General features: G+C 43.6%; 1 protein-coding gene across 1 annotated transcript; it reads right to left on the bottom strand.

The window, feature by feature from the left end:
- Positions 1-1798: 1798 nt before the first annotated feature.
- LOC144296104 (protein FAM124B-like) lies at positions 1799-20565 on the bottom strand. Its single transcript, XM_077868978.1, has 2 exons — positions 19213-20565; positions 1799-4756 (listed from the first exon to the last, which is right to left on the bottom strand). Exons 1-2 carry the CDS (start codon positions 19942-19944, stop codon positions 4106-4108), a joined length of 1383 nt encoding a protein of 460 aa, XP_077725104.1. The 5' UTR covers positions 19945-20565; the 3' UTR covers positions 1799-4105.
- Positions 20566-21739: the final 1174 nt, after the last annotated feature.

Below are 21739 nucleotides of genomic sequence, written 5' to 3' on the forward strand. Positions count from 1 at the left end.
TGGAGGCATTGAGGGTACCAGGCAGAAAGCTGGGGTCTGCCGTTCTTGCACCCCCTGTGAGGGACAGGCTGCTGGAGTGGTTATGGGCACAGACTCCAGCCCGACAGCCAGTGTTCTAATCCCAGCCATGCCGCTTAGTCATTGTTCAGTTCTGGATTAGGCTTTTGACCTCTCTGTGCCTTGGTTTACTCACCTGTAAAATGGGAATAATTATAGCATCTACCTCAAAGGATTGGTGTAAAGATGGAAATACTCAGGAGAGCACCAACAGGTAGGAAGGGCTGCACAGGCCAGTCATCATCTTCACATTTGATGTCATTAGCCCTCTTTCGAAGTATTTATTGATTGTCTTTAAAAGAAACACTTCAGAAACATCTCTGGCTTGTCAATAGGACTTGTAAAACAATACATTTCCTTTCACGCTAAGCGAGGACCTTGGCATGTCTTTCAGGTAGATTCTCTGGAATAACTTGACTTTTAAATGACATATTTGAAAATGAAGTTTATGAGGATTGAGTTCTTGATGACGTAAGTCCTAGATACATGCTCTTTGGGGCCATCAGCACTCGTTGTTTTCTTATCACATACTACAGCCAATTTTTAAAGTTGCTAATTGTGAGAACAGACCCAGAAATAGACCTCAGAGAAAGGTCTAGGAGTTGTCAAAGGAGAGAGCTGTGGGTGGAGAGACCAACTGTTTTCTAAGTGGTGTGGGCCTCGTAGTCCCAGAGCAGAGTCCTGAGCGTGAGTTGGAAAGTGGGGAGCGTTTCCTCCTCAGGGTGGGGGTGGCCTCTTCTTTCTCGTTTTCCCAGAGCTGAGCCAAAAGATCTGTTTACAGCCTCTTCGGGAATCCTGAGAGATGCCTCCCAGACAGAGTATTTCAAAACAGAACAAAGAATGAAGAGAGGATCAGATCTATGCATGAGGCCCAGGGGAGGATGGGGGCAGGGGGCAGGAGAGAGGATGGGAAGCAAGGAAGGGGAAAGAAGGAGAGAAAGAAAGAAAGAAAAAGAAAGAAAGAGAAAGAAGAAAGAAAGAAAGAAAGAAAGAAAGAGAAAGAAAGAAAGAAAGAAAGAAAGAAAGAAAGAAAGAAAGAAAGAAAGAAAGAAAGAAAGAAAGAGAAGGAACAGAAGAGGGGGAGAGGGAGGGAAGGAAAGAAGGAAGGAAAATGGAGAGAAAGCCCAAGAGCATGAGAAGAGTCAAGGAAGGCAGACAGTATCAAGTTACCTCAGGAAGTTCTGAATAGTTTTTAGAACACAGAGATGAAATTCAGGAGTTTCTAATCAACAGAGAGTGAGCTCCATTTCTCTTCTCTTTGGCTTCCCTTCCCCTTTCCCTGGCTTTCTCTGGAAGGAAGGAAAAAGGGTGAGCAGAGTTTGGGGGCCATGGAAGGACGGGCACACCTCTACAAAGTCCCATCAGAGCAGAGGGTGGATTGGGGAGCAGCTGAGGCTCCTGCCCCACCTCCCTTTGTGAATCAAGGGGTGTCTGCCTTCCCCTACCCCAGCCCCAAATCCCCTGCCCTACTTTCCCTAATGGACACACACATTCCAAAGTCTCCAAAGGCTACCATTTCTATTGTTTAGCAATGTCCAAATAACACTGGCAAAGAAGTATGATATATTATTAATAGGGTTAAAAATAGCCAAACAATTGTAATGCAACTGATTTTTAGTGTACCTGTAAAGAAATATAAAGTAATTTGATTATTGAGAGTCCCTCTGATTTGAAAAGTGATACATTCTACATTTTAAAAGATACAGCATAAGTAAGTCAAGAGTCTGGCTAATTCAATACATTGGGTTAAACTAGTTCAGAGTTTATTCCTGTTACAGACAATCGCTTTTGAACTTTAAGATATATTTGATTCTTTCCATCTACAATCTCCCTCCTAGGTATGGGAACATAATAAGCGGCACAAGTAGCAAAGATTCTTAGAGAGCTGGGTTTCTTTTTTTTTTTTTTTAATTGAATCATTGATTTTACCAGAACTTGTTTCCAGAAAGAAAAAGAAAAAAGAAAAAAACTCTTGTTTCCATGACATTAAAAAAAAACAAGCTTTCATGTGGGTCATCTTGATTCTCTTAACAACCTTTTGTTACAGTAGGAAAAGCAACAGAGGATCAAGGAGGCTGACAGTTCAAGGTGCCATAAATAGTAAATTTAAAAGCTGAGGCTTAAAGCGGGGCCTTTGGCACCCTACCTAGCCCACAGGAATGACCATCCTACCATGTTGTAAATTGGATTTTTGTGTTGAAGAATATAGTCGGTGCCATTTCAAAAGTGTATTATTTTACAAGTCAATTTTGTAAGGCACTCCTTCACGTTTTCCAGTATTCTTCAAAATTTCCCTGTACTTATAGTCTCACCCACATATTATGTTAAAGAATTCAGGTAACCTCAAAAAAAGTGGGAAAGATATTTCAGAACTGCCCCCCTGCTGTGCTTTTCAAGGCGGCTCAATAGTTCAATTTAAATAAGACTTTCATTTTTTTAAAACTCTTATTCTAGAAAATTAGACCAAAACTAAGTTCTTCATTCTACTGTCTAAAATCTAACTTTAGTCTTGATTGGGGGGCTGTGGGGGGGGGGAAGGGAGAAAGAAAATGAGAATGGGAATATACTGATGTCATGAGCCCAGAAAAGTAAAATCGACATGGAAATCTTGTCTTTGTCTATTTGCCACTCTTCTTCATTTCTATTCTTTAAGCTCAGCAGAGCACCCAAATCTAGGAGGTGTCCCTGCCTGAAGACTCATCCTTGGGCCTGAACTCATCCATCACCCCAAGTGGGTATAGTAAGTAATAGGATCACCAGAAGATCCAGCTAAATCAGCATTTATAATCTGATGTAACATCTGTCCTGGAGAATAAAGTTCATGGAATCAGATAACTTTATAAATTAACCACAACACACAGACCTCAGATTTTTAAAAAATGTGTGTAGAAATCCAACCCAAAACTACAGCACATGAGCAACAAGAGTTTGTCCATTGCAGCTCTAATTACAATTCATAATATGCTCAGTCTCCACCTGCTTACCACAGCCTTATGCAGCAAGTGAGAAAATCAGTTGTGGGAAAGGGTCCTAGAGGAATTAAGACTTCGACATATCCTCAAGTGTTGATAGAATGGATTAAACCGGTGAGACCATATATACCTTTCGGGTTTGATGACTACAGAACTTTGTGAACCATACGTCGATGTCTTATTCAAAGGTAGGTGCTCACTAAATATTTGCTGAATGAATGAGTGAATGTATAAATGGATGAATGCGTATTGCAAAGAAATTTAGGAATTCGAACATGGCCAGAAGAACACAAGTCCTGCTCCAACAACTCATCCAATCCAATCTTCCTGCCATGTCGAGTAGAGATCCATTCATGTCATGTTCCTCTCTGGTTAGAAACAGGAACCACGGGCCCCTTTGGAGTAGTGCCGAAACAGATGAGAAATGGAAGAGCAAGGAAATCCTAGAGCCTCGCTTTCATTTTTCACCTAGTTTCTTGACTTCCAATGTTTCTGCTTATTAAACAGGAAAGAAATTAATTGTTTGTAATTTTCAAAACACTTGCATGTGAACTCATTCCAGACACAGACAGCTTTAAAGGCAAAATCACTAGAGGTTATGTGGTGTACAGGGCCTAGTTACCAAAGGAGGTCACATAAAAATTAAAAAACACTACAGAATAAATAGTCCATGTTGTCCAGGGGGATGAGCAATGCAACCCAAGTAAAAATTAAAACCAAACTGCATACACTCATCAGCATTGCATAGCACATCCGACTCGCTCGCATACAACCAATCCCTCCTGACAGGTGCTGAACTCGGTGCACCCAGCTGAGTTAGTGTGTCTCCAGGGACCCAGGGCCTTGGGCTTTCTCCCTATGCGTTGGCTGTGTTCCCTTATGACCATGAAGGCAAATAAACAACCCTTCACAGCACCTTAGACTATGCACGTCTCAAATAAAAGCAATACGGATCTGTGCGTGGCTAACGTTCAGGCCCCCTCACGTGAACAAGTAACCATCTGTCCCAGGTCAGTGCTCCATTTCTAGAACACTGGATCTGATCTTGTGTTTTCGGAAATCGCATTTGCTTTATGCTATATAAAGAATTCTTCTTCTTCTTTTTCTTCACCCTGGACTGGCAGGTGAAGGGGACATTTTGAGATTATCTTCCTTGCCCCAAGATCCTTTTGGCCTGCAAGTGACAAAGAATGGATCCTTTCCTTAAGGGTTCTATTGTTCATGGAGGCGGTTGGCCCTACGGAGGAGTCTGGCAGGCAGGATGGTGGGTGGCTGGTCCGGAGACCCCTGGAAAATCTGCTCAGAAAAGACTGCCGGGGTTCAGGATTGACCACAGTGCGTCCCGTGTCAACATTCGTTTCTGCCTCCAGCTCCTCAAAGCTGTTTTGCGGGCTGAGGATCTTTTCTCTGGCCCCAGGTTGGAGGTGGGGAGAAGGCAGGTGCATCTGGGCCCCCAGGACTGAGCTCCTGTCCTGGGATGAGCAGCCAGGGCTTTTCCCAGAAGTGCCACTAAAGCTGTCTGACACAGGGCTCTCGCCAGACTCCGGGCACTGCAGGGAACCCACCTGGAGCTTCCGGGCCCGGCTCCTTCGGCATCTTGGCTCCAAGGTCCTCCTTGTGGAGACAGGGATCAGCCTGGAGGCCTGGGGAAGTGTGTTGGCTCCCACGGTGCCGTTCAGGAAGGAAAGTTCACCATTCTTAACCCCAAGTCCTGGATTCAGTTGGACCTGAGGGACGAGGGAAAAAGAAACAAATTCAATAGATGTTTTCCATTAACTAAGTGCCAAGAACAGGCCATGTCCCATTCATCCTCTGCCATCCTGTGCCCACAGCAGACTTTCAATAAAGCCAGTTGAAGCGAAGCAGTAAGTACAACGTAATCAGGCGAGGTATCAGTATCAGCTCCAAACATCTCTCTCTCAGAATCCCTAAACTAACATTTGAGAAGACGAAGAATCTGAGAGTCATATGCAACAATATAGTTCCCATAGGTCATGTTGTTCAAAATATGCAAGATGTTCACAGACGTTACTTGGTGGCCTCACTTGAGGTTGCAAATAACTTATTGCCAACTATGCAAAAATAAAAATAAAAAGCCACCAAAACATGTGGTTATAGTCAAGATAAAAACTGGAATAAGAATTCAATCTTACAAAGTCCTTTTTACATCATGCTAATGATATAGATCTTGAGCTATTGCGAGACATGTGGGCACTCCAGGCAGACTCATAATTAGACACCTTCTAAGTCAATATTCTTTAAATTTAGGGGCACCATTTATTTCTAGTATAGGCTATATACAGTGGCATGTGGGAAAACAACAAAGAAATGAGGGAGACTGCCCATGTAGGAGCAGTGGTGTCTTCTTAATCCCTAGCCGTTCCATTCTGGTTTTATTTTTACTTTTTTAAAGATTTTATTTACTTACTCATGAGAGATTCAGAGAGAAAGGCAGAGACATAGGCAGAGGGAGAAGCAGGATTCCTGTGAGGAGCCTGATGTGGGACTCGATCCCAGGACTCCAGGATCACGACCTGAGCCAAAGGCTGATGCTGAACCACTGAGCTACCCAGGTGTCCCTCCATTCTGGTTTTAAACTTAGAGATCTTACTCAGCAGAACTGCCACTCTAGAGTTAAGTGCTCTTTCCCTCCACAAACTAGATTTCACTGGCCCATCTTCCATCCTTGGCCTCTTGGGAGCCTCATCCCCTACTCATTATGCAAAACTCTTGCCCAGGAGATTTCTGGAAAAGACAATTTTCTCTATCTTGTCAGTAGCTCTTAGAAATTGGTATCCAGGATCCACCCCTGCCTGGCCCAGTCCTTAATCAAATATCAAAAAGGATGGTACAAAAGAACCTTAAGTGCATATACTGAGTGAAAGAAGCCCATCTGAAAAGTCTACATACTGTATGATTCCTACTATTTGACATCTGGAAAAGGCAAAACTATGGAGACCATAAACAGGTTAGTGGTCGCCAGGGGCTAGAGGGGAGGGAGGGATGAACAGGCAGAGAATGGAGGATTTTTAGGCCAGTGAAGCTACTCTGTATGATACTTCAGTGGGGGATACATGTCATTACACACTTGTCAAAACTGTTAAAATGTACAATAGCAAGAGTGAACTCTAATATAATCTATGGACTCTGGGCAATAATGATGTTTCTATGCAGGTTCATCAATTGAAACAAAGGCACCACCCTGGTGGGATGTTGACAGTGGGGGAGGCTGTGCCTGTGAGGGGTAGGGGAGGGAACATATGGGACTCTCTGTTCCTTCTGCTCCATTTTGCTGTGAACTTAGCACTGCTCTAAATATTTTTTTTAATTTATTGCCAGAAAATAAAAAGAAGGAAGGAGGCAAGAATTTATTTATCTCACCAGGCAAGAAGGGAGAAATCAGAACAGTAAGAAAGCAGGTCTAGAAATGAATAAATCACCACACAGGTGCATATGGTACGTGATACGTTTATATGGCCTCCCTCAATTTTTTCTCTGATAGAAATGATGGAGTAACCATTCCAAACTGCAGAAAACAAAAAAGCTGCTTCCATCAATTCCTTTAGCATAGAGGTTGACAAATGTTCTCTGTAAAGGGCCATACAATCAGTATCTGAGGCCCTGTGGACCTATGGCCTTTCTCGCCATGACTAAAATCTGCTGCAGAGCAGCCCATGGACAATGTGGTAAGTGGGTGTAGCTGAGTTTCAGTCTTGTGCAATTTTCACGTGTCGTGACATTTTTCCCCCAACCATTTAAAAATGGAAAAACTAATCTTAGCTCTGGGGGCCTTCCACCTCTGAGGGACTCAAACTGCATGCTCTTTTCTGCTCCAACACTCAGTTCTCTACATCAGCTCTTCGACATCAACAGCTCCTTCTATGTCAACTGGAGTCCAAAGACTCTCACTTCATCCATTTCCTTGCCAATATCTCCAATTCCCCTCTGCCACTCCCTTTCTATCAAAGCTTCCCTCCAGACCTCTCACCTCCAGGTCCATCTGCATGCCCACATTCTCTGAATTTGTGTTTTGAACTTCAAGCTGTCCAAGAAATGCACATGGCTGTTCAGAGTGACATCCCTGTGAAGGTGTGGCTTTCCACTTAGCCCTGCCTCCCCGCCAGTCCTGTCTCCTTAGCCACCTGTCCTTTCGCCATAGGCAGTTGTTTCAAACCTCAAGAACTGTCCTCAAACCTTCAGTCGTACAACCTCCCCACAACCTCCCAGCCGAAGGTCTCACCATCTAGATTAGAGAGAAAACAAAAGTCACAAGCTAGCAACTCTCTGTTGCCTGCTGCCCAACACATCTGGAACGTTCCCATCCTCTCCACAAGAAAAGGGACCGGTCTGTCTGCACTGTGAATTCCTGGCCACCCCAGCTTATCAATGATTCATTTTCTCCCACTTTGTTATCTTGTTTCTCCAATCTTTTTCTCTTCCTGGTGCTCTGCTCACTCCTTTGCAACAGCAATTAAACCTACTCAAGTTTTTCTTGAATAAAGCATTCTTTCCCCCGCTATCCCCTCCAGCTCCGTCTCTCCTCTCCCTCACAGCCAAGCCTCTCTATAAAATTCATCCACACTCATTTATCCTGTTAACCACCCCCCACCCATTTCCCCTACCCACACCACTGACTCTCCTTCCTACCAAGACATGGAAATTGCTCTTGCCAAGATCATCCACAATCAACTTCCTTGTCATCCATTGTTACTGGAGCTTTGGTAGAATTTTACAAGGCTGACTGTTCTCCTTTACATTTGAAGTCTTCTTCTTTTTAAGCTTTTATGTCAACACATTCTTCTAAATTTTCTGCTTCTTTTCCATCTACCCCTTCTTGGTTTCTATTGAAGGAGCCTCTTCCCCTGTCAGTTCATTATACGTTGTGTTTCTTCAGTGCTGACCTGAGTCCTCTTCTCTTTGCATACCCTCCCAGAGCAATCTCATGGGCACCCATGCCTTCAATTACTATTTAAATGATGAAAGCTCCCCAAAGCATAACTACAGTTCAAACCAGTTTTTTAAGCTTATACTTATCTATCCAACTGTCTTCCAGGCACCAGCTACTCAAACTCAACATGTCCAAAATTGAACTCATTTCCCCTCTGTGCTAATTCTGTTCTGTTTAGTCTTTTTCCCTTTCTTCGAATACATCAGCTCCGTGTTAGTCAAGCAAGAACGTCATTTTTTCTTCTTCATCTTCATGTTATCCATTCCCGTGGACTCTGCCTCACAGAGATCTCTCAGATCTTTCTGTGTCTCCATGTACAAGGCCATTAACCCTAGGTTAGGCTCTCACATCTCTCGTCTGAATTATTGCAATGGTCATATGATAAGGCCCCCATGCTCTCACCTCCCTCCAATCCCTTCTCCACTCCACTACAAGAGGAGCTTCAAAAACAGTTTTCATCATGTCACCTTCCTGCTTCAGATGGCTCCCTACTCTTCTTGAAATAAAAATCTAAGCCCTTAAAATGTCCTATCACACCGTCGACAATCTGCCCCTTCTTCCTCCAGCCTGGTCATTTACCACTTCCTCCCTTTTAGGCTCTAGTTGTCGAAATTGAACTCCTTGGATATTATTTGCTCTTTCCTAGTTCCAGTGTTTGTGTATATTATTTCCTTTGTCTGAAATATGTCTCCTCTAACCCTTTTTCCTAAAAACCCATGGCCAATGCCAGCTTCTACATCATTTCTGCTTGGAAGCTTTCTTGATATCACTAAATCTGGGGTGGGTCTCCTAAATATTGGCTCTGTCACTTATTAGTTGTTGGATTTTAGACAAGTTACCTAATCTTCCTAGGCCTGTTTCTAAGGAGATAATCCTAAATACCAGCATCAGAGAGTTGTTGAAAGGATTAAATGATAACAGTGCCTAGGACATAGTAGTGCTAAATACAAGTTGATCATTATCATAGTAATTAGTATTATTATTAGATCTTCTAGAAGCCTTACCATATTATAGTAGTTACCACACTGTTAAGCATCTGCCCACTTACTTTTCTGTATCTTCCTCTAAACTTGTCATCTGGAAGAAGGATTGTATGCATCTTCTTCGTTGTTGTAACTCCAGTACCTAGCATGTTGTAGGTAATCACTAGATGTCTTTTGGATATATAAGTAAAGCTTAATACCTAAGAAAATATAAATTTTTACACGTAGAAATGTATGGAAGTGTAGAATGTATGAATTGGGCCCCTAATTATTTGACATTAGGTAGATATAAAGTCTTATCTAGAAAATTCAAAAAGACTTTCATCATTTGGTTGGCCATTTCTGCAAACTTTTAAAGAGAAAGAAATATCAACTTTCCTTCCTTATAGAAAGGTCTAAGATCCTTAGACCACATAGCACAACTGAATATAAATAACATTATTAATGCAGAAATGCAGATGTGTGCAGATAGAGTGAAGAATTTCTAGGAGAAACATAATGCTGGGTGATTGAGAGAGATCCCTTGAGGGAGAAGAAAAGCTCCTCTTGCCAAAAAAAATAAATTGAAACTCATTTGTAGGAATTCTGATCATTTAGAGCTCATCTTTCCAAGAAATATTTGTAAAATATTATAAATTGAGAGCTAGCATTTTCAAGTTTCAGGGAATGTTAGCAGTTATCTTGATGAATAGAATGATCATTTGTCACCCATTTGACTCTGAACACTTGAGAAACAAGAGAATATACATCACTGAAAAATGATGAAGCTGTTTAAGAACAGATTCACATCATGAAGGGAAAATAATATTGTCTCTTACTAGAAGTGACTGTAAGAGATAGCAAAAGAGAATTTTTCCTACATTGAGAAAAAAATTAAATGGAACTAAATTATACATATAATAAGAAACATCAAAACAGGCCAAACTTGCCTACCAAAGAGTTGAAACCACTCCTTTATAATTAATTGATCTTTAGATTAAAATCACTTACTCTAACTGATTAACCAAAACCACTGGTGTTAACCTGCTTTTCAATAAGAGTGAAAAACTTCTAAGTCATAGCCTCCAAATGTTCTTTCAGGGAGTATTGAGTGAGATGAAGAGCAGGGATGGGAGTGTGTGTGTGTGTGTGTGTGTGTGCGCGCGCGCGCGTGTATGTGCGTGTGTTGCTGCATGGGGTACATTAGGGATGTGGATAGAGAATGGAATAGAAACAGAGGAGGAACAAAGGGAGGAATAGAGTCTGAGTGTATACAGCTGAGAGATTTCAAAATGAGAAAAGACTCTCAAGAAATGCTACAGAAGAAAATGAATTACTTTTTTCATGAGAGGCTATGTTCTTTCATTTTTCAATAGCTAATGAAAAACATAAGGACACCTTAGCTAAATGTCTGTTGATAAAATGAAAAGAATCACATGCTTGCTTACACCAATCTAGCTTCTGGAATATACACCTTTTTCTGAAGAGACAGACTTATTTCCTGAAAACAAGCAGTCAATCAACCCATGTTTCAGAACAGCTGTCTACTTACTAGTCTACTGGAAATAGACATTTACAACAAAATACCAAAAAGATGAAGAGAGTCATAAACTCCCAAATTATATGGTACAAGAATACAAAAATATGTAATCAGTTATGTATTACAAAAATTTCCACGTAAAATGTACACCAAATGGGAGTGAATGTGCACTTGAGCTTCACGGCAGATTCCACAGAGAAATTACTATCTGAGCAGAGCCTTGAAGGATGGATAAGTAAAAAGTAAGAGAAAAACACCTCTGGACAAGCGGCAGCTTAGGCAAAACATAGATGCAGATATCCATAAAATGGAATATGTTCAACTTAAACAAGAATGAAACTCTGACACATGCTACACGGATAAACCTTGAAAATATTATACTGAGTGAACCAAGCCAGACATAAGGGTGAATGTTACATCATTCCACATATGGAAGGCCTAGGAGAGGCAAATTTATAGGAACAGAAAGAAGAATAGAGGTTACCAGGGACAGAGGGAGGAGAGAATAGTGGGTTATATGGTGTAATAGGTACAGAGTTTCTATTTGGTGTGATAAAAAAAGTTCTGGAAACAGACCGTGGTAATGGTTGCACAACATTGTAAATGTACTTAATGGCATTGAATCCAAGACTTAAAAGTGGTTCAAGTGATAAATTTTATGCTCTGTGTATCTTATGACAAAAAAAAAAAAAAAAAAAAAAAAAAACCTGGGTGTAGGAGTGAGCCTAGAGCTCTGTAAAGAAAGTTGGGATAGCCATAAACTTAGCAATCATTTAAAGATATATTCAACTGTGATGTGCTGGATAAAAGAGGATGCCTGGAGCAAGACTGAAGAGTTAGAATGAAGAGTTAGAATGTTGTAATAATAATGCACATTTAAAGCTACTTGGGCTGAACAAAGGAAGGCAGAAAAGGAATGTCCCCAAAGGAAAACTACAATAGTTGGGTGTGACTGAATGTGGGGCTTCTGGAAAAAGGGGCTTTAATAGTGATGATGTTTCAAAGCCAGAGAAAATGAAGAGACAGTGCCAGAGCTGGAGAACATGGGAGAGAAGTTGACTTAGATTTTGCTTGGACTGAATGTAAGGTGAGGATGAGACATTATGTTCAAATCATCTTACAGGGGGCTAGAAATAAGCTAAATAAACAAATAAATAAGCTAAAGCTCAACAGCTAGAGATGCAAACACAGAAGTAAGGAGGACAGATGATATTAAATCCACAGGACGCTCTGTATTTCTTAATCTTAGGGAAATTTTTAGTCAAGGACAGCAGTTCTCAACTTCTCAAACTTCTCAGCAGTTCTCAAACTTCACCCCTCCCCCCCAGAGGCATTTGACAAGGTCTGGAGGCATCTTGGTTGTCAAAACTAGGATGCAGGGTATTGAGGGGTCGTTGTTACTGGCATCTAGTGGCAGAACCAACAATGCTGCTAACATGAGCAATGCACAGGACAGTCCTCCACAATGAAGAATCATCTAGTCCAAAATGTCAATACCACTATAGATGAGAAAACCTGATTCAGGGACAGGAAGAAAAAGGTGAGTGTTTGGGAAGAAATAGCAAAGGGATAGCCAGACAGAGAAGAGAAAATGCTGAGTTAAAGAGCTGGGTTATTGAAGCCTCCAGAGGAGAGACTTTCGAGGCAGGAGCAGTCAGCATTTACTGATGCTGGTGGTCTTAGAGCAAAAACACTTCCAGCATCTGTACATGAGGTGAGGACGCAGGGCAAAAAGCAGCCCCCAAAGATAGGAGAGACAGACAGACAAATACAGAAAATCACAGCTTCTCAGAGCAGAGACTCATAAGTGGAAGCCACAGCAGGAACCAGCGCCAAGCAAGGAAAACCTCAACTATCACTGAGGAATGCTAGAAGGCTCAGTGTAGATAACTCTGTGAGTTAAAAACTCCAGGGGGTCTCAGTCACAGAGGGGCCCTGCAAACTTGTGAGATTTCCCTCCAGGAGCTTGACCAGATGCTCGCAATAAATAGCAGAGAAAAATCTCTTTGTCTTTCTGGAAGGGAAGGAGAAAAAGTACCACTTTTAAATCCACCAGAAAACTGTGTCCTGCTCTCAGAGTAAACTAGTTAAGCAAAAGTTAACCCTGATAGGTACTATCGGAGCCTAACTGACCCAGGGGAAGGGAAATACTCAATTCCAACTGATTCTAGCCACCCTCTCCTGCCAAAGGAGGAAGAAAAAAATTTTTAAAATACTGGTGAATTCACAGTCCCAGGCACAGACTCACTAAAAGACTGTGTGCAATGTAATCATAGAATGCTGTCCCTCCCCCAACTGTTCACCACCACATTACAAAAGGCCTATTTTCAGCAGTTCCTTTTACCTGCTACATCATGTCTGGCTAGCAAAAGCAAAACAAAAAAAGAAGGCATACTAAAAGGTAAAAAATACAATTTGAAGGGACAGGTTAAGCATCAGAACCAGGCATAGCAGAATTGCAGGAATTATCAGGCCAGGAATTTGAAACATCTATGGTTAATGTACTAGGAGCTCTAATTGATAAAGTAGACAGCACGCAAGAACAGATGGGCAATATTAACAGAGATAGAAACCCTAAGAAAGAATAGAAAGAAACACTGGAGATTAAAAAACAACGACCACAACTGCCTTTGATGGGCTTACTAGTAGACTGGACAGGGCTGAGGAAGGAATCCTGAGCTTGAGGGGACCTCAAAAGAAACGTTCAAAACTAAAAATCAAAGAGAACAAAGACAACAAGCTAGAACAGAATATCCAAGGACAGTGAGACAACCACCAAAAGTGTAACAGATGGATAATAGGAAGACCAGAAGGCAGGAAAGAGAGAAAGGAAACAGAAGCAGTATTTGAAATAACAAAAACTGAAAATCTATCCCAAATTAATGTCAGAAACGAAACCACAAATCCAGGAAGCTCAGAGAACACCAAGGATAAAAATTCCACAAAAGCTACACCTTGACACATTGTTTTCCAGACTACAAAAATCAAAGATAAAGAAAAAAATCCTAAGACACCAGAAAAAAAAAAAAAAAAAAGACAAGAGTGGGGTGTTTGCATGGCTCAATCAGTTGAGCATCCAACTCTTGTTTCCCCGCTCAGGCCGCCATCTCATGGATGGTTAGATTGAGCCCTGTGTCAGGCTCTGTGCTCAGCAGGGAGTCTGCTTGAAGATTCTCTCCCTCTGCCCCTCCTCCCACTTGACTGCTCTCTCTCTCTCTCTCTCAAATAAATTTTAAAAATTGTAAAAAAAAAAAAAAAAGACACAAATCGCATCTCACCTTTCAACAACTATGCAAGCAAGAAAAAAATGGAGTGGAAATACCAACATAGAATTTCACATCCTATAAATTCTCCTTCAAAAGTGAAGGAGATTCAAGGCCTCAAACAAAGAGAAATTGAAGGGATTTGTTTGCCAGGAGGCCTGCCTTGCAAGACACATCACAGGTCTTTGGAGAGAAGCAAAATAATATGGTCAGAAGCTTGAAAGGAAGAGCACTGAAGAAGAAATAAGTGAAGGTAAATGCAAAACTTCCATTTTTCTCATTCTTCATTGATCTAATGAAAAAGTTTATTTAAAATAATAACACCGTATTCTATATGTTGGCAAATTGAACACCAATAAAAAATAAATTTATAAAAAAAATAACACCAACAGTGTGTTTAATTATGTAGGTTTATGTTTATATCATATGTTAGCACCAGATGTACATAGAAAAGAGGAGAGACCTCAAGTCAATAATCTAAGTTTCCACCTTAGAAAACTAGAAAAAGAAAAGCATATTAAATCCAAAGTCAGCAGGGGGGCCTGTGTGACAGCCAGTCGGTTGAGTGTCTGATTCTTGCTTTCAGCTCAGGTCATGATCTCAGAGTCGTGAGATTGAGCTCCGGTGCCAGGCTCCAGGCTCCGCACAGAGTCTGCTTGTCCCTCTCTCTCTGCGCATACTCTCTCTCGCTCTCTTTCAAGCAAACGAACAAATAAATAAAATCTGCCCCCAAAAGTCCAAAGTAAGCAGAAGAAGGGATAATGGGAATTAGAGCAGAAACCAGTGAAATTTAAAGCAGGAAATCAATAGATTGATTTTTGGAGGAAGAACTTGTTCTGGGGGAGAGGTGTGGATTCTAACTCAGGTACCAGTTGTAGAGGATTCAGAGGTGAGGCCAAGGACTGGAGGAAGGATATGCAGGCATGAGTTCTAAGTCTTTCAGCAGAATAAACTGGGAAGAGCTGCCAGGAAGGATGGCTGATGACCAGTGTCTGTTGTTGAGACTCAGTATCCTGGGTTGTATTGATGCCGGGTCATGTACTGGCATAACTGAACTGTCTAGGTCCATGAACAAGACGCCCCCACTGTGGAACAGGAGTGGAGGTGAATGTGAACTTTCTCACTTCGTTCATCTTGGGAGGCAGTCAACCATTGTTTTCTTTTTTTAATAATAAACTTATTTTTTTACTCGTGTTCAATTTGCCAACATACAGAATAACACCCAGTGCTCATCCCGTCAAGTGCCCCCCTCAGTGCCCGTCACCATTCACCCCCACCCCCCACCCTCCTCCCCTTCCACCACCCCTAGTTCATTTCCCAGAGTTAGGAGTCTTTATGTTCTGTCTCCCTTTCTGATATTTCCTACCCATTTCTTCTCCCTTCCCCTCAGTCTACCCTTGTTAAGAAAGACTTGGAAGGTGGGCCCTCAAGGGGCTAAGAGGCAACCTCCCTTCTCTTGCTATGTGCTTGGCCTGGAGCCCGTCCTGGTGACGGGTGTGGAGAACACACAGAGGAGACCTGGGAAAGGATCTCAAGGTCACATCTTGGCCAATGAGCTCTGAATGGTGACACCCAGAGGTGCTTGTAATTCACTTTCCCTGTACAGAATCTTTTGTTGTTTTCCCCTTTTATCCTAAAACTGTCAGAAAGATCTTATTGAAAATTGCAGCCTGGTTTCAATAGCGTTGTGGAGACATTGGCAAGGACATGCCCATAAGTGCAGGGCGGTGGTGGCCGCAGTTGCCAGTGGAGGAGAGCTGGCCCTGCAGCCTGTGCCAGTCTTCTAGGGGTTATTGGCAACACAACCGGGGAACAATGGTCTGGTGAGGAGAGACCTAAGGTTTTTTCAGTGCAACTGAGAAATTGCATCTTAGGGACTATGGCACACCACCAAGTGACATACTGGCTTCTGTGACATCATAATCTTTACCTCCTTTCTCGCTGCTCCTTCTCACATTCCTTCACTCATTCTTCTTCTCTTTCTCACTCCTGGAGTGTGGATGTTTTGTAGGCTCTGCCTTCATCTCTTCTCATTCTACCCTCTGTTCCTTGATACTAGCACTTCTTCCCAGCGCTTCAACCATCACCCCCAATCTATGTCCCCAGGCCAAGTTCCAGCTCCCAGAGGCCACCTGACTGGGTATATCTTCCTGAATGACCTGCAAGCATCTTAAACTCAGTGCGTCCAGACTCATCAGCACCTCCTTCTTTTCTACCCCTACATCTAATTCATTTCCAAATCTGTTAAGTCCAACCCTGAAATATAGTTCATATTTAACCTCACGCTTCTATTGTGGGTCCCCTTACTCTAAACTTTGCTGGTTCCTATTGGATGACTGAAGTCACTCTGGATGCGTCAGTCTAGCACTCATCCGATCTACTCTACATGGTGGTACCAGGGTTATCATTCTAAACTGTATACTACAGACTATCTGCCATTTCTTGAAAAACATTAATAAATGCCTCTCTAATGCCTGTTGTATGTCCTCCTGTTCTCATACTCAGTGGGCCAACAAGCATTCTCCTAAACTCCTTTGAGCTCTCCAGCCGCTCACCCTGCTACCCCCAGTTCGGTCACCCTCCAAGTGGCACATCCTTCAAACAACTTTTCCAAACTTGGTCAAATTAACACTTTCTGTCCCTACACTCAAGGTGGGGACAGAGAATTTACCATAGGCCACTTGCCATCCCAGGCACTTGTGGGAAATCAGGCCTCCCATCAGCCTATAAAGGCAGTGTGACATCACACAGAACCCCTAGCCAAAGGGCACCTGTGGGAAAAACACAGGGACAAAGGAGGACTGCTAGAGAGGGAAGGGAGGAATTAGCCTACCATACATTTGCCGCCGTTAAGAACTAAGACAAATGGAGGACAGGGCCTAGAACAGGCCTGGCCCAGGATAGGCACTCAGGAAGAGTATTTGGTGAATGAAGAAACATGGACATATTTGATCATTTATTGATACATTCATTCATTTACTGAGCATCCACTATGTACCCTAAAGTCACTCTCATCACAAATAAACATTCTAGACTCTGAGAAGCATCCGGCCATCTGCGCTGACAGGAGAAAAGAATTGTTCACCGTGTGCACCTGGTGAGATGGCTAGTGGCCTTCTTACACACGCAATCATCGCATTGCTTCTGTGCCATCTCCTACAGTTTCTACTTTACAGAGCACCTCCATTTACATTCTCTTTTCTGATCCTCAGAACAAATTCTACGTGTCAGCGTCACTCACAGCCTCCATCAGTGACTGCTGATTGCAGTGAGGATAAAACAGAAGCTAGTTAGCCAGGCTCCGGTTCATTCACACAAGAATGTGGTTGGCCTACCGTGTGCCAGACACTGTTCTAGGTCCTGAGAGTACAAAAGTGGATGAAGAGCTTCCTGCCCTCATGGAGCTTATCTTCCAGTGGCTGACCATAGTCCTGATGATGTAGTCTCCAGCCACCTGCTCATCTTCCCCTGAGCCCCTCTTTTTACCCCAGCCACAGAGAACCTCAGGCAGTGTTCTGCACATGCCCTGGTAAGGAAATGCCACCACATGCTTCTCTTTGGAAGAGACCGTGGGTGACCCTTCTCCATCTGGCTACTTCCTTCTGGGCTGTCCAGCCTCGGCAGGCCCAGGTATCACTCCTCAGGAAGCTTTGCCCATGACCCGCCCCCCGCGGGTCTAGCATGCCCACACATGTCCATTCTGGCCTTCAAGAAAGGTTATTCGTGGAGAGGTTAATTAGTGGTTTTCCCTTGAATGGGTATTATTTCCTTTCTTTTGGCCAACATCAGTCATCTGGGCCACCCTGCATTTGTTCCCCTACTGATCTTCGCTGGCGGCCCTCACTCTTCCCTGGGAGTCCCAGGAGGGCCTGACTCCACAGGCAATCCAGCAGAGCCTCTGCCTCAGAACTACACCACCCCATACAACCCCATTCCCTTGGATGCAATAATTGGTTTAGAGGAGAGGAGAATCTGATCCAAGTTGGGAGGGTTGATCTGAAAAATAGGAACAGTTAAAAATGTGCCCCCTGCTGCACACACATATGAAATGTTTGTTCCACAGTGAGCTTGATTTTAAATGCTAGAGATTAACCAAGGCTGAAGGAGAAACCTTAGATGCCTTAGAAATTGCTGAGTTAAATCAGAGGCAACTAAGAGAAACAGTGCCTGTCCACCTTGGGTGACAGGTAAATAATTGAGAAATCATTTCATAAGGAATCCATCTGATTCAAACTCAAGGCAGATAATAAAATTAAAGGGAAAGACTATTCATCTTCTATCCTGTTATTATTACTTGACCCAACAGGCCTTAAAGGGGTTACTGACCTTTTCTTAAGGACAGAAGCCACAGAACATTTTGCTGTGGTGTCATGTACACCGCCCTGCCTGCACTCACTTACACACACTTGCACACCCACCAAGCACTGGACGATAATGGGTAACTGTCTGGGTTTTGGAGCTGAGTAGATACTTCCTTACCTGTGTCTTGTGTCTTAGGCAATTAACTGAGTAGCTCAGTTTTCTCATCTGCAAAATGGGAGGAACAGTGCCTCCCTAGGTTGTTATAAGAATTAAATAAAGCAATCCATGTAACAACCCTTAGCCTAGGTCAGAACAGATAGCAATAGCTAAAATTGCATTCTGGGCACTACCTTAAGCACTTGAAGCATGACGTCGTTCTGTGCGGCTGACCACCCACACTCTAGGAAGATGCTACTCCTCCCTCCATTGTGCTAATGAAGGAATCGAGGCTTAGCCAGGCAGCTACTAGGTGCCAGGCCCAACTGCCACGAAACACTCGGTGAGGGACGACACATGGTAGCGATCATGATTGTGCCTGGCTTAGATGGGATGCTTACAGGAGAAACCTTTAAAATCAAGATTTTCTTTTTAAACTAAGGAGCTCTAATCATCAAATTAGATTGGGGATAAAATTGATAGTGATACAAGCTGCTTAAACATTAAGTCACCAGGGGAAAAATATGAAGTCAACAGGACTACAAACTTAACATCTCCAACCACAGTTAACAACTTCAGCTTCCTTAGGTCGGATGGAAAAGCTTACACTACTCCTGAACCCAAAGCCGTGGGCAAAGTATTTGCATACAGTTTCAAAGGGACAAGCTGAGAAATGGGATGTCCTCTGATTCTCCTGCGAACCACTTGCACCACTTGCGTGAGCTCACGGGGCGTGAACTCCATTATCTGGCAGATGAGGGGATTTTATTAGATCAGTGCCTCTCAGCCCTGACACTACATATTTGAGTCACCCCAGGCGCCCCCAGAGATGCTGATCTCACCGGCCTGGGGTGCAGGCCCATGGGAATTTTTGCAAGCTCCCCAGGGATTCTGATGTGCAACCGAAGCTGAGAACCGCTGCATTCGATCATCACTAAGGCCCATCTCAGAGGTCAAACCACACAGCTCCATGCGCATCTATAAACATCAGAGGCAAAACAGGAATGAATACCTGAAGCAGAATCTTGTTGCCATCATAGTCCTGTGTTTGCCACCTGGTGCGGCTGATGGGGACGCACGGATGAGGTAGGAGAGGCACCAGCTGGCCGATCTCTTGAACCTTGAACTGCAGCACCGAAGACTCTTTGGGGTCCACTGACACTCCAAGGGGCAGCTGCTTGAGCGACAACTGCAGAGCAAAGCTCTCGGTGGCGTAGAGCACAAAGAAACAGAAGTTGCTCTTCTGCAACGTGGCTTCCTTCTGCAGGATCAGCTCATAGAGCCTGATGGCGTCCTCGTAGTTGTCAAAGCTGCAGTAGAGGGTGACTCTCAGGATCTCGGTGCCGCGGTGCACCTGCCTCACGCCCCATACGGGCATCTGGCTGTCCAGACTGTAGAACTCCTGATTGGCAAGGATGTAGGGACACGGCCTCCCCTGGGCGCTCGGGGCGGGGTAGCACTGCCACGGCCAGCGCCCTAGGGAGTCAAGAACCCGAAAGAGCCGCTCCTCCCCGAGGCTCTCGTGCAGGAAGAGCAAAACAGACATCCCCGGGAACCGTGACCGCCTGGAGTGGCACTTGTCGTAGTATTTCACCGGACTGCCCCGCTCTGACACCAGGAAGGGTCGGACGTCTGGGCAAATGCAGGCCAGGAGCTGATCCAGGGTTTGCTGCAGAAGCGAGCCTTGGCCAGAGCTGGCCAGGAGGTGGATGGTCATGGCCAGGGGCTCCGGGGCCCCGTCCATTCTGGAAGGCGAACGAGGGGGATCGAAGGAAGCAAGCGCGGGGGGCCCGCTGCGGAGCCGTGACCCGGCCGGAGACCTGCGGCCCCTTCAGAGCAGAGCTCGGAGCCCGGGCCCCGCTTGCGGGGGGCCACACGGCCAGAGTCCACGCGGATTGGGGCCCGCCAGCCGTGGGGCCCGTGTCATCGGGCTCGCCCGGCGTGTAACTGCGGGTTGGCTTGTCCAGGCCCAGCCCTGGGTTTCTGTTTGACCTAAAAACCTATAATCCTGAGAACCACCCAAGTGGGTGGTTCTTGCAGACACTCAGTAAAGGAAATGACCAAGCAGAAAGGAACACGAGGCTGTGGGCTCGGTGGGGCTGATTGCAATCTGTTTGGTTGAAAAGACATCCATTTTATGAGCCCACAATGGGCTCTGATTTCCTCCTTGCATCTCTCTGTGTTTACAGTAGCCTGCCAGGCCACCTGAACACAATGACTGCTTTAAAACAATTCTCGAAACTTGTCCCCTGGCCAGGATTTTTTTTCCCCCTTTGTCTTTTTTTTTTTGTTACAGGACAACTGATGCTGGCAGTGAAGAGAAGACACTGTATCTAAATGATACTGAGCGTTCCCTGCAGATGATTTGCTGTGATGCGAAGCCTGAGCGCATGTACTAAAATGTTGCAAAAAAAAAAAAAAAAAAAGAAAAAGAAAAAAAAAGTCGCAAAACAAACAAAATTCCCCCTTTATTCATGCTGATTCTTCAGGAAGAGTGAGAGCTTCCGAACGTGGACAGTAGGATTGCTCAGATCTATTGAGGATCTCCTAGGCACCAGTCATAAGCGGTTCTAAAACTTGACATAAATGGATTTAATTCTGCAGCAAACCTGTGAAGAAAAGACGATTTATCCCCAGAATACTTGCAAAGGGCCCAGGGTTAAGCCACAGAAAAGCTAAGCGACTTGCCTAAGGTTTCACAGCTAAAAAGTGGCTGAGGGAAGATTTGCACCCAGGAACTGAGAGGAGTAAAGACGAGGCGCCTCTCACGGACCTGCAAGGCCCGGCCTGGATTTTCTTCCTAAGGATAGGGTGAGGACACCAAAGAAAACTCTAATTGACGACATGTATTTATCCTAGACACTCGGGGGCTGTTGAATCTTAAAATGAATTTTCTTCAATTAGAATATTCACGCTCTAAACATAACACCCACCCTAACGTGTTCTGAATATCCATTGGAAAATCACTGGCTATTCGGAGAGCTGTGCTCCTAAAAAGGTGTGGATATGCACATTTTTCTAAACAGAATTCTTAAAGTAAGCTGCTTATTAATACTTATCAATGAAACTCATTGTGACAGTCTTATAATTTAAAAAGCACTTTTGTGGGACACGCGGGTGGCTCAGCAGTTGAGCATCTGCCTTCGGCTCAGGGTGTGATCCCCAGGTCCCGGGATCGAATTCCCCATTGGGCTCCCCACGGGGAGCCTGCTTCTCCCTCTGCCTATATCTCTGCCTCTCTCTGTGTCTCTCATGAATAAATAAATAAAATCTTTAAAAAAATAAAAAGCACTTTATGATTTTAAATATGACAACTTTATGTAGGTTGATTCTTTTAATAGTTTAATAACCAAATTTAAAGTCAAATATTGTTATCTATGGAAAAGAATCATTTCTGCTCAGGTTTCTTTTCTTTTTTCTTTTTTTTCTTTTTTCAGGTTTCTTTTCTAAATCAAACCTACACTTCCAATCATTTGAGGTTCAAAACTCCTATACTTTTTCCACTGGAAAAATACAGAAATATAGTTGATAACAAACAA

The sequence above is a fragment of the Canis aureus genome, chromosome 24 (assembly GCF_053574225.1).
Source record: "Canis aureus isolate CA01 chromosome 24, VMU_Caureus_v.1.0, whole genome shotgun sequence".
Taxonomy (NCBI): domain Eukaryota; kingdom Metazoa; phylum Chordata; class Mammalia; order Carnivora; family Canidae; genus Canis; species Canis aureus.

Coding starts and splice junctions, on each gene's coding strand:
- LOC144296104 (XM_077868978.1), bottom strand. CDS start 19,944: ATGGACGGGGCCCCGGAGCCCCTGGCCATGACCATCCACCTCCTGGCC. Junction 4,757..19,212: donor GCAACAAGATTCTGCTTCAG/GTATTCATTCCT, acceptor CTCGTCCCTCAG/GTCCAACTGAATCCAGGACT.